The sequence below is a fragment of the Rhinopithecus bieti genome, unplaced genomic scaffold (genome assembly GCF_001698545.2).
Source record: "Rhinopithecus bieti isolate Rb0 unplaced genomic scaffold, ASM169854v2 scaffold_6908, whole genome shotgun sequence".
Lineage (NCBI taxonomy): Eukaryota > Metazoa > Chordata > Mammalia > Primates > Cercopithecidae > Rhinopithecus > Rhinopithecus bieti.
The window spans coordinates 804,347-819,652 of NW_016805193.1; the positions used below are offsets into that span (position 1 = coordinate 804,347).

A 15,306-nucleotide genomic window follows, 5' to 3' on the forward strand; every position below is an offset into this window, starting at 1 on the left:
TCCCCCCGCATCTCCTGAGGCAGCCCCTGTCCCTGTTCATGGGTTGACTTTAAAAAGCTAAGATGCAGCTCAGCGGCCGCCCAAGCACAGTCACTGTTCATAAGACCTGAGTCATTAAGAAAATGTTCAATTAGATTTAGTGTAATTATTTATCTTTCCGAGGAATTAAACAGTACTCTTTTACAAAGATTTATCTCCACGAAGGACTGTAGATAAAACGGTGTTCGTATGTAAGACGCTTCTCTTCCACCACGCAGAGCCCTTGGCCTGAACTCCCGTGTGGGTTTCTCAGGCTGTCCAGGCTGAGGAAGCTGTCTGGGAGGGGAGGCTGTTCCTATAGCGGGGAGGCTGGGCACTTTGCAGGTGCAGACACAGGAGGGCCGTGCATGCTCAGGTTTGCACTGGTGGGTGCCTGCCTGGTAGTGGGCTTCCTCCAAGCCCCCCTTTCTCCCAGCGCTAGCCTGAGAGCATCCTCTGGCCCTTCTCTCTGGACTCAGGCCCTTCATGTGACATTTCTTGACCAGGCCCCTTGCCTTACATGTGCTGTTCTTAGAAAATAATCTGAAATCAAATTAAATCAACCGTGGTGACTAGTCAGATTCTTCGGTGCCTCCTGGTGGGCACCAGCCCCCTCCCCTCCTGCCTCATAGGCTCTGTGGCTCCCATTGGGTGGCACTGATTCCCTCAGGGTGCCCTGAAGCCGGGGCAGGAGGTCCTCCGCAGGCCAGGCTTTGTGGGGTACGTTCAGAGCCTCTTCTCGATGGCCTCAGCAGGCTTAACCGGATTCCTTCCGTGTGTCTCTTGGGCTCTGGACATTGGTTGGTGCTGGTCAGCTCCCTCTGTCCCCCATCCCTCCTCCCCTCTCCCTACCCTCAGGCTGCCAGTTCGTGAATATCCTTTTGCCCCTACCCTGGGCCTCCATGGCCTCTGCGATGACACCTGGACAGTGGAGGATCTCAGGACCCTCTCCTCCAGCTTTGCAGTTTAACGATGTGATGTTCCTCCCTCCCTACAAAACTTTCCGTGAATCTCCATGTCCGACCACACCAAATCCCAATATAACTGCCCTCTGGAGCTGGGCCTTCCAGACAAGACCAGCTTCATTTCCCTCTGGGGAGGACTCAGCAGGGCCTCATGGATGTGGTACAGAGCCCCTGAGGATGCCTGCTGAGAGACCTGTGGACGTAGACGCTTGGTCCAGCCAACCCACAAGGATACAGGCCTGTGGGTCACACAGAAGCTGAACAGGGCCCATCCACCGCCCCCTGGAGGGCCTGACCGATCCTCCTTCTCTGCACAGCCCCCCAGGGTGTGCCATCTGCCAGGGCTCTGCCAGCCGTCGGGAAGCCGGCCTCTGTTCTGCTGGTGTTGAGTGGGGCCAGCTGAGAGTGGCTTGTGAGGAGCACCCACTTCCTCACAGTTTCTGACTCACAGCCATCCACCCGAGGCCGGGCTGATGGCTGAATGCTTAATGGGGAGTGTTTATGGGGAGATTAATCCACTCTCTCTCTTTCTCCTTGTCTGTCTCTGTCTCTGTCTCTCGCTCCCCCATTTTCCTCCCCAGGGGGGCTTTCTCTGTGGTCCGACGCTGTGTCAAGCTCTGCACCGGCCATGAGTATGCAGCCAAGATCATCAACACCAAGAAGCTATCAGCCAGAGGTAGGGCATGGGGAGTGTCCTGTGCAGCTGCTGTCAGGCTGGGGCAGGGGCTTTGGAGGCCGTGCCCTGTGGACTGGGCAGCAGGTCCCTCCTGGGCTTGGCCAGCACTTGGCCCACGTGGCCTGTGACTCTACGCACAGATGCAGTGGGTTCCTGGAGTGGAGGCTGTGGCACAGGGAGGCACAGGAGTGCTGGGGACTTGAGGGCACCTCTGGCCTGGTGGGGCCCGGGCTGGTGGGGGTGCTGAGGGACCCTCAGACCCCTGGATTCACCTTTGTGCTCTGTGTTCTCAGGGCCCCCCTTCACCTCCCCTTCCCAAGTGTACTGGGGTCTCTGCCCCCAGAGCTGGAGGGCGAGAGGTTCAAGGTGGCCAGGCCGCCATGGTGGTTGGGTGATGTCATCTGCCCTGAGAGCCGTGGGCCGAATGAGAGCTCAGTGACAAAGTTTCGGGTGACCAGGCAGTGCTGCGGTTGGCCATCTGCTTTCTGACAGCAGAGTCCTGGCGTCATGGCCAACTGGGAGGTGACCCGGCAGTTTCTTAACTAACAGAGCCCAAGTCTTATACACAGTAGCAGGGCACTGGCGCCTGCCCTGGGAGGGCTTCTCAGACATGCGGGGTGTGTGCGAGGAAGGGCCTCGAGTGGTGCTGGCCCCAGGTGGCCCTCGGCATGTGGATGTGCCTCCCGAGCCCTGCTGGCGATGGTCAGCTCTGGGCGCTGCAGATGGTGATGGAGCAGACAGGCTCCTGCCCTCACGGGGTCTCCCTACCCTTGTGCTGTCCTTGTCCTGTGGGGCAGGTCAAGGACAAACAACACCCAAAGTCAGCACACAGCAAATCTGATGGTGATGGGCAGGGGCATCCTGAGGCAGCTGTTGTGGTTGGAGCACAGATCTGAGGAGGCGGTGGGGAGGGACTAGCGCAGGGGTCCTGCTGGAGCCCCAAGGTGGGGTGTGCCAGAGCACCAGGTGAGGCTGTGGAGGTGGGTGCGGGGTGGGTGGGCTGCCTCACTCAGGTGGCAGCCCCATGTCGCTGCCCCGTACGGTGCAGGTCCATAGAGGAGGGACCAGCCGGATGATGCCCTGGTAGAGGGAGCCAAGTGAAGCCCCTGTCTGCTGCTCTCAGCCCCTCCCCTCCCAGGGCACTGCCAGCAGCCTTGATTAGCATCCAGGCACAAATCTGAGCTAATTGGGAGCTGGAGAGGCCCTGACCCATCTGGCCAGGCTGCCAGATGCTGAGGGCCTAATGTGGGCAGAGACGGGCCTCCTCTGGGTTGGTGGGAGAGCTGCCTACTGTCTGTGGCCTGCAGTTTACAGTGATCCAGCCACCTGTGGGGGCGGGCATGTGCGATTTGTGGAGCGATGTGTCGGCGTTGTTTGAGCGACTGCTGTATACTAGGCCATCAGTGTTTCCCCTTCTTGGGAGCATTCTCTGACACCAGGTTGTGGGGAGGTCCTTTAGGCTGCAGTAGCCCTTGTCTGCCTCCTTGTCACTGAGCCATGAAGGGGCTTGGGGGTGCCCGGGGCTGGGTCAGTCCCCCTGTGGGTGTCCCAGCCCACGAGGGGCCATGGGAGGGTGACACTGCAGAAGGTTCAGCAGGGACACTGAGGAGTGTGCTGGGGCAGGTCCAGAGGCATGCGCTCCCAGCCATTCCCCACACATTGTGGGGGCCTGGGTTTCCCTTCTGCCCTGTGACTCCACCTGCTGGTCAGCTCTGTTGGCCCCCCTGGGGCCCAGCCTGTGGTGGGGTGGGTGGGCCAGGCTGTGTTCCAGGACCTAGGACAGTCAGCTTGTTTTTTCTTGATCAAGACACAGAACTGGTCGTAAGTGGGCGGTGCTCAGTTGTGCCTGTGGCCAGTTCCTGTGGGTCTCTGAGGGACATCCCTGAGGCCTGGACACTCCCTGCCTGTCACAGGGCACCATGGAGAGGAGGTCTGTGTGTGCATGAGCATACCTATGCATGTTCACACATGTGTCTATGCACACATGCATGTGTAGGTGCACGTGTGGAACATGATGGAGCCTCTGGAATGGGACTATCTGGCCCTCCGGCAGTTAGGCTGGGACCAGCCCAAGCTGAGCTGGGGGAATGAGAGGTCCTCCCAGGTCCTGCTTGGGAAGATGCATCAGGGAACCCAGGGGCCTGGAGCGAGGGAGGTGGGGGTCCTGGAAGTGGCCCCTGGCTGGCAGAGCAGTGGGCGGAGGTGAAGGCCACTTGCTCCAAGGGTCAGCTTCGATGAGCTCCGGGGTGTTTGGACAAGCAGGTGGGAGGAGGAGGGAGTGACCTCTGTAGCCGGGATTTCAGTCCAGACTCAGGAGGGATGTCCAGGAAGCCTCCAGGTACTGAGCCATGTGGTTGAGGCAAGAGGGGACACCAGCCTGAGTGTGTCATTATGGGTGGGACCAAGGGTGATTGGGGTGCTGGGGGGCAGATGTCGCCGGGAGCAGAGGGCAGGAAGCTGCTGATGCCGAGAGGCCTGGCCAGGGTCCTGGGGTGTCTGCTGAGTGTACAGACCCTGAATGGGCGGCCATACCAGGACCACAGGATCCGAGCTGCCTCTGCTGTCCTCCAAACCTGTGCCGCTGGGAGTCGTGGGTCAGTGTCGTCATCTGCGGTGGCCACATTTTCCCCATGACCACCCAGGGACTGCTGCTGGCTTGAGCCTAGGCATGGGGATGATCGAGCGTGGGCCACAGCCTGCTGTCCTCCTGGCCCCAGGGAGCAGCTCATATGTTGCGTGACTGCCCCATCATGGATGAAGACCCACACGTGTCCGGTGGCCCCGCTGGACCCTCAGTCCTGGCACTGCCCAGTGCAGCCTTTCTCTAGCAGGCTTGAAACTGAGATGCCAGGCACGGCGCAGGTCGCACGGCCACCCTGTGATGACAGCAATCATGTTAAAGCCGGCGCCTCCCGCGTGCTTGCTGTGTGCCCTGCCCGGAGCCCAGGAGGCTTCTGTGTTCCCTGACGTTCTGTGGCTGGCACTAGTGTGAAATGTTCTGGAGGGGTGGGGGGAGTATCACCCGCACAAAGGTGGATCCCTAAGCCAGGAAGAGCAGGAACCTCAAACACGTCACGTTGGAGCCTCCCAGGCACCCCCTCTCCCTCATCCCTCTCCTGATTTTATGCTCATCCCTGCCTCGTTTCTCTGTTGTTTTGCCACATGGGCGTTTCACCCGCTTGTGTCTGAGCCTGAAAGTGGAGTTGTGCTGCCACTGCCACCTGCCTTGTGTTCGGGTGATGTTCTGGGGTGTGTCCGTGGGATGGATCCCTTCCCACTGCTGTGCGATGTTCTGTTGAACAAAGGCTGCTACTTTTCTGGCTCTAGTTAATTCCTGATGACGCTGGCAGACCCACTGAGACCCCACACTCGGGAGAGGCTCCGTGACATGTGTCAGTGAATTCAGTTTGGCAAAAATGTTGCTTGCTGGTCAACTTGGTGTTTTAACAGCCTGTGCAAATGTATTAGCCTGGGAAACCAGAACCCATAGCTGGCTGTTTCCCTCCTGCTTTTCCATCTGTCCCTGAAGGTCAGCAGCCACCCCCACCCACCTTGGGCCCTTCCTTATCAGGAACCTCCAAAGCCTTGTCCACCTAGACCTGCAGCCCTGATATGCACCTCCCAGGCCCACACGTGTGAGGCAGCATTGCCTCGTGCCCTGTGGCCTGGTGACATATGTGTGCAGTGTGGGCCCTCTCTCCACAGATTGAGTCCCGTGGGGCCTTCCCTCCCTCCTGAATGCCGGGCAGCACCGTGCTGCCAGCCTCTCCTTTGGGATCACTTTGTCCCTGCCTGCTTCTCCTCGGCCAGGGACCATGGGGCATGTCAGACCCAGGGCTTTCTGGCCACTCTACACATTCTGCTTCATTCCTCAATTGTGTGAGACCTTAGGAGGAGGAGAGAGGAACCCCTTTAGACACGCCCTAGGCATAGACTCTCACTCATCTAACAGGTTTACACTGAGGACACGGAGATGAGCAGATACAGCCTGAAACCAGCAGCGACGACACTATGTGCTGGGTGGGGCCTGGGAGAGGCAGTCCTGAGGGGTCGGAGCAAGTCACTCCAAAAGTTGTGTTGCATGGGCGTTGAAGGATGAGTAGGAGTTTGTTAGGGTCAAGCAGAAAACCACCCGAGTATGTTTTTGTGGAATTACATAGCTCCTGTAAATTAACCTCACACCCCCTATTTATATTCTCAAAGTGCTCTATGAGTCAGAAGGATTTAGGGTAACGGGAATCTGAGTGAGAGGATGGCTGCACCCTGGAGACCCTGCTGACCACACAGACTGCAGAGCTGAGCTGCTTTGTGTTGCCATGAACGCCCTGCGCCTCATCACAGGCCTTGCTCCCAGGTGCTTGCGCCTCTCAAGCTGCATGCCTGGCCTGTTTCCTCATTCGATGAAAGCTGGGTGGGGTGGTGGGAGGAAGGGGTTGCCAGCCAGGGGGTACTGCCTGGCATTCTCAGCAGCCAGCTCCCTGCTGTGACCTTCCCGCGGGATGCCTCTCTGGGCAGGGGCAGGGATGCCCAGCCATGTGCGGCTCCAGAGGGCAGGCTCCGCCCAGGACTGCACAGCCTCACCCTGCCATATTCTTGGGCATTTTTTTCCTGTTTAACTTTTTATGGTGGAAAATTTCAAACATTACCAAATACAGAGAAAATGATAGAACGAACCCAGCTTCAACAGTTATCAATTCTTAGCCAGTCTTGTTCCATCTGGGCCCTAGATCCTGGGACGTTTACCATTCAGTGCATAAATATCTCAGTATGCATCCCTAGCAGAAAAAGGTTCCAAAAACAGCCACAGGAGCTTTATCATTCTGAAAAACAGGCAGCAATTCCTTGATACTGTCTCTCATGCAGCCTGTGTTTGTGTTTCTACTGGTTCAGAGGTTTCCTCAGAATTGAACCTTTGGGTCACACAGCCCCTGCACAATTGGGTTGTCTGCCCTTGGTGCTTGAGTCCCGCTCCTGGGTAGCATCCCTGAGGTGTGCAGGTCACACCCCAGGGGCCCCACTGTAGCCACATAGCCTAGATCACTGCGGAGCCTCAGAACTCTTGATGAGGGAGGTGGCCCCACCGCCCCGGCTTTGAGGGAAACATCCCCTTGCAGTTGAAATCTGGGGCTCCAGAAAATGACCCAGACAGCGCTGGCCTTGCCCAGATGCTGTGGGTGTTGCCTTGGTGTCCCCTCTCCTGCCCCTAGCCTGCCTCTCGGGGTGGGCAGTGACGGCACTGGACAGTCTGCTGAGACCGTAGGGGAAGGACGCTTGGCACTTCCTCCTGGCCCCCTTCCGCAGGCAGAATCCTGGGCTCACCACCCACCTCAGTCCGAGGACTCTGTCCTCTGCTGCCCTGGGCCGCCTTCCCCATGCAGGGACCTGAGGTTCCCCAACCCTCCCAGGCCCTTTGGGCTTCCTTTCCTAGCTGAGGAGGAATCGGGGAGGTGAGGGTGAGGTCTTAGATGGAGCCCCAGAGCTTCACTGTGGGACACACACCTCCAGGTGAATGCCCCGCTTCAACCCTGACTGCCCCCAGCTGTCTGACCGTGGCCAGGTTACTCAGTCATCCTAGACCTCAGTTTCCCCAGCTGTAAAGTGTCTACCTCACAGGGACGTTGCAAGGCTCCGAGACCATCCCTCTCCACATTGCTGCCTCCTTTCCTGGCCAGACCCTGTGCGTCCTGCTGTGGAGGACCCCTCGTGAATACCCAGTAGCTTTCTGGTGTCGTCTGGCCCACCCAACCTGCAGGCCCAGGGCCCCCTCCTCCATGAAGCTGTCCTGGATCCTCCCGCCGGCAGCCGGCCTGGAACTCCCCAGGCCCCATGGCAGGCGCCCCTGGCTATTTTTCAACTGACCACGTGCTCCTTGAGGGCAGATGCAGCTGGTTCATCTGATGGCCTCCTGGCTCTCAGCCCAGAGCCTGTGAAAACATGGGAGAGCATAACACCCCTCCTAACCCAGGGCTAGGCCCAGGCTCTGCCTGGGTGTCTGGCTTTCTCCTTCCCATCGTGGTGGGGCAGGGGCTTCCCCGAAATGGCCTTCCCCACTGCTATTCAGGGAGGTGGGGGATGGAGAGGGGACCCAGAGAGCAAGGGTTGGATGGAGAGAAGGATGTTGGGCCCTCGGGCCTTGTGGGGGAGGCTCCAACAGCCTCCTTGGCTGCATTTTACCCCTGATTTGGGTCTAGCGCCAGTGGAGGGGCCTCACTCACTCCTTGAGAGTCACTAGGAGGGCTGTGTCCCCACACCCGCTCATGTCCAGGCCCGAGCGGAGCAGCCTTGGTCCTTCAAGGCTCCTGGTGATGAGAAGCGGCTGGTAGCACGCAGCTCCAGGAAGGAGGACGCCACTCCAGAAACACTCGGGCCCCCAGTTACTGAAATACTTGGCCACGCGGACACTGCAGAACTGCACCAGCTGGTGCTAAAGCTGTAACAGTTTGATGTTTTAATATTTAATACTTAATTAAATAGAGGATTGTGAGACTTTCAAAGTTGGTGAATGTACTGAATAACGAGAGATTATTAAACTACTGTTAACAAAAGCCGTTAGAGGAAAATTAATTGACTGGGGGTAAAGAGATCATTAGGCACACAAGTCTTAAAACATGTCTTCTTGTTATCTGCCCCTGCGCCCCCATCCCCTGCCCACTTGCCCAGCCCCTGCTGCTCATTGTCGACACTGAACGGCTGTTCTTCTGGGGGCAGTTTTGTTGTGCCTTGTTGGATGCCCTGTGTGGAGGGGAGCGCGCTGAGGAAGCAGTGCAGCGGGTGACCCTGGTTAGCGCGGAGAGCCTGGTGCAGGGCCCATGCCCTGGAATGGCCCTTCAGCTCAAGGTGGAGCTCCTGTGTGCCTGGCATCATCAACGCTATCTCGCGTTCTCCTACCCTCTGAACTCAGCGTGGGCTCCCCTCTCACACCGCGGGGAGAGCTGAGTCCCACAGAAGCTGAGAGGGAGACAGGGTCCCCTAGCTGGTGGTTAGCAGAGCCTGGGTGTGGAGGACTCTAGATTTCATCCAGCTGGGGCAGACTGAGGGTTGGGCCAGCGTGGGGCTCCCAGGTGGGGCTCCCAGGTGGGGCTGACCTCACAAGTGGGGCTCACCTCCCAGGCCCCAAGCTCACCCCGCAGAGAGGACATGAGTATCACCACTGTCCTCTTCCTGCCTGCAGGCCTGTGCAGCTCACCCCAGCTCCCTTTCTGGGGCACCTGGTCTCCCCAGGGACCCTTCTGTCTTGGGAGGACACTCCTTGCCCAAAGGCGTGATGGATAGGGACCATCTTGAGGTCTCTGTGGTCATTGGGGCTGGGGGTGAGCCTGCACCCCAGGGAAGCCTGCACGCCCCCGCTTCCCCAGCCCGAACCCTGCCTGCCTGGGACCCCTTTGTGCAGTGGGTCAGGGGCTGCCTCCTGGGCTTTCCTGCTACAGCCGGTACTGCAGCTTTCTTGTGGCTCCCGCACAATCCACAGACAGAAAAAGACCCCTGCTCAGGGGGATAATGAGTGCCTGGTCGGCAGAATCCGTGGAACTGGGTTAATAGAGGACGAGGCGCCGCATTGCAGGGACAGCTGAGCAGCTGAGCATGCGCCTGTGGCAGCAGCACCCCTCCCAGCCCAGGGACCCTCCCCTCCCAGCCTGGGGACCCGCCCCTTTCCCTCCTCCCCGGCTCAGGAACCCTCCCCTCCTCTCCTCTCCCCTCCTCTCCTCTCCCCTCCTCTCCTCTCCCCTCTCCCTCCCCCTCTTTCCCCTCCAGCTTCTCTCCCCACCTCCTCCCTGCTGGGAGACCTCCTCTGCTTCCCTACCCCACCCTCCCTGGGTGGCTGAGGGAACAGCTTCAGAGCTTGGATCCCCACCCAACTCTTGGCCCACTCTGCCTTCCAGTTTGCTCTCTAGGAACTTGGAGGGTGGCCAGGAGTTGGGGGAATCCCTGGGAAACGCCCCCTCCCCTACCCCAGGGTCAGCCTTCAACAGGATGGGGATTGTCCCTGAACTGGGATTGTGGGGAAGGGACCCTGCATCCAGGTGCAGGAGGAGTTAGGGGAGCTGGGAGGCAGGCCTTCTGGGGGCTTAGTGGGGGCACCACATGCCTGACCCTCTCAGGGGGAGGGCCACCTAGGAGCAATGAAGGAACTAGGCTAGGCTGCTGGGTTTAGCAATTAAGTATGATTTACAATCATGAGATGTAAAATAAGCACTGCGTGTCCCAAATTGCGTGGAACGCACTTACTTAAACTAAAAATTATTTATTGCGTATCTGAAATTGAGACAGACTTATACCAAAAACAAATTTTGTCCTTTGTCTGAAATTCAAATTTAACTGGGCACCCTGTGTTTTATCTGGCAATGCTAAGCTAGACTGTTGAGAGACAGGACTTTGTCATTAGTTTGGAAACCGAATTGGTTTAGTCGAAGGCTTCTGGAAAGTGGCCCCGAAGAGGACCAAAAGAAGAACAGGGAGCCAGGCTGTGCGGAGGGTCCTGGCCCTTGCTGGCCCCATCTGTCAGGTGGAGAGAGGGTGGCAGCATCATGGCCTCCTGCTCTCTGGTTCTGGGTGTGGCCCTGTGTAGACAGCAAGTCCCAAGACCTGCTGGTCAGGGTCCAATGCCAGGTTCCTGAGCCTCCATGACCCCTGGGGAAGGCAAATGCATCCTGAACTGGATGCGGGAGCAGGGCCCACCCTGTTGGCATTTGGAGGGGATGAGGGAGGAATCCCTGAGTCAGGGAAGGGAGGGAGGGGAGGGGAGGAGTTGACACGGAGGACCCCTCTGCGTGCTTCCGCATTTCCAGCCACTCATCTTGCAGAGTCAGGGGCTTGTCAGTGGTAGAAAAGGCTCCCGGCAGAGGGGAGATTTGGGAGCTGGGTTCTGGGCGCTAATGACCATTCCCTCCCTGCCTCACTTCTCTTTTCTGTAAAATGGGAGGAGGATTGGCCTCCACGCTGCCTGGCTCTTCTAGCACTGACGGTTCCCACATCTGGAGGGATCCTTACTCCCAGGCCCTGCCGGTTCCAGGAGGTGAGTGAGGACCAGGGAGATGGCTGAACCCACAGCCTGTGGGCCCAAGGTTTGAAGACCTGCTTCTGCCAGTGTGGGCATAGCTCCCTCCCCCAGTCCTTCCTGCTCACCACCCCTTGCTCCCTCCAGGCTACCTGCCAGTGCACTGTAGGCCCAGCAAGGGCAGGCCTCCTACTTTGCACATAGTACCTGCTTACTAAACAGAGTTGAACGGGTGGGAGGAGAAGAGTGTTTTGAAGATTCCACTGAAGGACTGAGCTGGGTGGGGAGTGGTAGTGACTGCCGATGGAAGGAGAGGGGGATTCGGAGTGCCCAGGTCCCCGGGACCACTTGGGCAGGAGTGGGGAAGCCCGCAAGGTGTGGGTTTGAGGCCTGGGTGGGAACAGAGCTTGGGAATGGTAGAGCTTTGGTCTCTGTTGTGCTGGTCTGGCTGCTGATGGGAAAGTCTGGAGAGCTGGAGATCCAGGGCAAAGCTCAAGGGAGAACAGCTGCAGGGAGCCCTGGAAGGTGCTGGGGGCCCTGGGTGTGTGTCTCCCCTGTGGGCAGCCACTGTCCTCTGTCCCCAGGGCCAGGAGCTGCAGTCCTGTGACAGGTCTGCGCAGTGGCTCTGAGGTCATGATGTTTCCATTGTCTGCATGTCACCTGGGGGAGCCCCGACTCCAGCTGGATATGGAGTGATTAGCCTACAGAAGGTCATGGAGGGTTTATTGAGGTTAGTGGGGGTTAGAAGAGCCCCGCGGGTGAATGTGAGGGCCTCAGCCTCCCCTGCTGGGGAGGGCGGATGTGTGCAGATGCTCTCATCCGGAGGCCGCTGGCGGGGGGGGCATTCTGGAAAGGCGCTACCAAGGGGCTGTCGGCCACTCGCTTCTGTTGCATGGTCTTCTCTGTTGTTCTTTTTCCTCAATCCCTTAAAAAATGTGACCGTGCCGCCGGGCGTGGTGGCTCAAGCCTGTAATCCCAGCACTTTGGGAGGCCGAGACGGGCGGATCATGAGGTCAGGAGTTCGAGACCATCCTGGCTAACACGGTGAAACCCCGTCTCTACTAAAAAATACAAAAGCTAGCCGGGCGAGGTGGTGGGCGCCTGTAGTCCCAGCTACTTGGGAGGCTGAGGCAGGAGAATGGCAGAAACCTGGGAGGCGGAGCTTGCAGTGAGCTGAGATCCGGCCACTGCACTCCAGCCTGGGCGACAGAGCCAGACTCCCTCTCAAAAAAAAAAAAAAAAAAAAAAAAAATGTGACCGTGCTTGCCCTGGGCTGTGCTCCCTGGCCTTGGGCCTTGGGCTGTGTTGGGCCCCCAGGCATCTGCTCCGGGATGAGTGGAAACCTCCGGGCAGCTGTCTGCTCTTTGAAAAGGACAAGAGGGACATGGACAGAGTTAAGGGCAGAGGATGAGGCTGGACATAAGGCCACAGTGGTCAAGACTGCAGCCCTGGAGTCTGGGCCTCATTTTTGAGAGTAGGACCCTGACAGGGTGGGCCCTGCACCCCCAGGGGCTGGCCTGAGCCAGTGTCCCTGCTGTCTCTGGAGGAAGCCAAGGTGGTGTCTATGGAGAGATGGGCTTTGGTGGGAGATGTATGTGTCGGGGGCGGGGGGACCCCAGGTGGAGGACCCATCACACCAGGGCTGGGAGGAGTGGCCTAGCAAGCCCCTCCTGTCACCGTGCCTGCCCTGAGTAGGGCCACCATTGTTTTCCTAGACTGGAGAGTCTAGGCACCTTGGTTTAAATCTCCTCCTACTCACTCCATTTGTGAGCATGGGAGTCCTGTCCTGGGGTTACGGGGATGACTGAACACATGACACCCAGCACTGGATAGATGAGTGGATGGCATTTTATTGTCACATATACTCAGAGCCCAGAGAGAAGGACGCTGCGCTCAGGACACAGTGAACAGGCAGGGGCTGGGGAGGCAGGATTTGGAGTAACAACGGGGTGAGGTGGCCCCTGGTTCCCACCAGAGGCGGTTTTGGCTGGTTTGAATAATTCCATGGGTTGGCAGAGAGCTGCATCTTGCTACTCAGGCATGAGTAGGATCTGTGCCCAGTTACCTGGGTGGGGACTTAGCCACAGAAGCAGAGTCCGGAGGGGGACATGAAGCTAGGTCATTCAGGGCCTTCCTGGTTTCACTGGGTGTCAAGGTAGCACGTAATGTTGGCTTTAACCTTAGACCTTACACCATAGCCCTGCACAAAATGCCACAGCTTGGCAGTGACAGGGAAGGAATTCCAAGCCACAGCTCTGTTTCAAAGCTGAGCTGCACCCCACAAGCTCGAGGATGGTTCTGATCCTGAAGAGGGCCCTGGGAATGGGGCCCCAGCTGAAAGGCCAAGTGGACCCCATGGAGGGGAGATGCTGTGGACCCCCAGTGTGTAGCCCAGGAGCGGCCCTACCGCAGCCACTGGCCTGGCCTGGGCTCCCAGAATGGCTGTGTTCATCCCCATATGGCTGGCAAATAGCTACGAGACCCTCAGCTCCAGCTCTGTCATGCACGTTCATGCAGAGGGGCAGAGTGCTGCTGACGTGGTTGCCAGGGTCCCTGGGAGCCCTGACCTTGAGGTGGCAGGCAGCTGCAGGACGTGCCCACAGGTGCTTATTGAGGGTGGTGGAGCTGCTGGCGGGTTAATTGCCGGTTGTCCTGTTGCCTTTTAAAAACAAAACATGCACAGAAAGCCACAGCGAGAGCCTCCCTCTTGCATCTTCATCACAGGGCTCAGCCTCCTGGGGCTGCACAGGCCTGACTGGACCACTTGGGACCCCAAGAGGTGCTGGGTGCCCAGGAGGAGAGGGGTGTCTGCCTCCACAGCCTACCCCCTTCGACACCACCTCACCTTTTCTGGTAGACTCGTGCTGCCCTCAGAGGATCCTGACCCGGCCCCCAGACCTTGAGCCGGGGTTATTCTTGCCTCAGACCTACCACTGAGCTCCCCAAGTCCTCGCAGCCCGACCCCCACAACCCCCCGCCCCAGATCTCCAGAGGAGAGCAGGCTTGTCCATCCCACTATGGCAGCATCTGAAGGGCTCTGAGAAGTCCCACCGGAAAGAAAATGAGGAGGGGGCGGCTTCCAAGGCCCCAAGTGGGGCCTCCTGTGACGGAGTCCAGCTCCACTTCTACCTGGTCTCCTTGCCCCCATGCCCCCATCTGAAAGCTGGGGTGATGCAGCAACAACCCTGCTTCATGGGTGCCATGAGCAGCTCACAGGCCTGCCCAGAGCCAGTCCTCAGCACACAAAAGTCACTACCCTGAAGGACTCACATGGACCTCTGCTCATTCTCAAGGAGCAGTTTTCCTTTTAGGAGGAATGGCCAGGATCTGTCCATGGCCTCCTTTCAGCCCCTAAACCGGCCTGCACCCCGAGACTGGATGGGCAGTCCCTGCCGCATGGTCCAAGCTGACTCGGGTCAGGACTGGTTTTACTTCACATTTACTAGCCAGGGAGGAGAGTCAGAGGAGAGGGGCTGCTGGAAGCCCCTCCCTCGTACCCACCCAGCTACCCTTTCTGTTCTCAAAGAAATCCAAGGTCAGTGCTACCAAGGGACTTGCTGGCAGCCCAGGTTGGCAAGTGCTGGCCCCGAGATGTGAGCTGGCCTCTGCCTGCCCCATTCCTGCCCCACCCCACAGCCAATCCCCACTTTTCTGTTACCAGAGTCTGTAGGAGCCGGCCAGGACGTGGCCAAATATAATTAAAGATCAGACCCCACTGGCCTAGTGTGAAGGCCCAGGATATCCTATCAGGTTCTGCTGGCCCAGCCACTCAGTACCACACAGGGCTGCGCTTGGCTCCTGAGCACTCTGTCAGTAGTGTGCGAGCACAGTCAAGTTTAGCCTCGAAGTGAATTGGGACGCTTGAGTTAAGTGTGTTGGTACCAGGCAGGGTGTAGAATATGCCTGGCTGGTGTTTGATGTGGATGCTGGCGAGCCATTTAAGAGTCTAGAGGGCCAGGCATGGTGGCTCCTGCCTGTAATCCCAGCACTGTAGGAGGCTGAGGCGGGTGGATCAACTGAGGTCAAGGGTTCGAGACCAACCTGGCCAACATGCCAAAACCCTGTCTACTAAAAATACAAAAATTAGCCAGGTGTGATGGCACGTACCTGTAATCCCAGGTACTGGGGAGGCTGTCATGGGAGAATCACTTGAACCCGGGAGGCGGAGGTTGCAGTGAACCAAGGTCACGCCACTGCACTCTAGCCTGGGTGACAGAGAAAGACGCCGTAAAAAAAAAAAAAAAAAAAAAAAAAAGAAAGGAGAAGAAAAAATGTCTAGAAAGCTCTCTCATGCCTATGGTGGTGCAGGTCGTTGAGACAGGTGTGCAGGTCACCTGAGGCCGATGGGTCTTGCCAGCGTGCTGACAGTGCAGGAAGGGGCTGCTGAGCCCCAGCAAGGTCCGGAGTATTGGACAGATGTGTGCCCAGCTCCGTGTTGATGGAGGGCGGATTTGGGGGCCCCTCTCTGCTGTGGCCCTCAAAGTCTCCTCTGGACAGGAACAGCACTACTTGACAGGGCATCTCCTGAATCCATTTTGTGGGAAGAAACTGAGGCCCCCAAGTGGGATTTGGACGCAGCCAGTTTCCTGGCCCAGGCCTTGGCTGGGGGATGTGCAGGGCCTGAGTTCTGGAGCGTGGCACTGGCTTCATAG

At 58.2% G+C, this 15,306-nt stretch overlaps 1 protein-coding gene across 1 annotated transcript in view; it reads left to right on the forward strand.

The window, feature by feature from the left end:
* Positions 1–15,306, forward strand: part of LOC108529387 (calcium/calmodulin-dependent protein kinase type II subunit beta-like) — a 69,685-nt gene that overhangs the window by 9,455 nt on the left and 44,924 nt on the right. Inside the window, exon 2 of the mRNA XM_017871690.1 lies at positions 1,565–1,659. Within this exon, the coding sequence (XP_017727179.1) occupies positions 1,565–1,659 (95 nt within the window). The remainder of the gene's footprint in view (positions 1–1,564; positions 1,660–15,306) is intronic.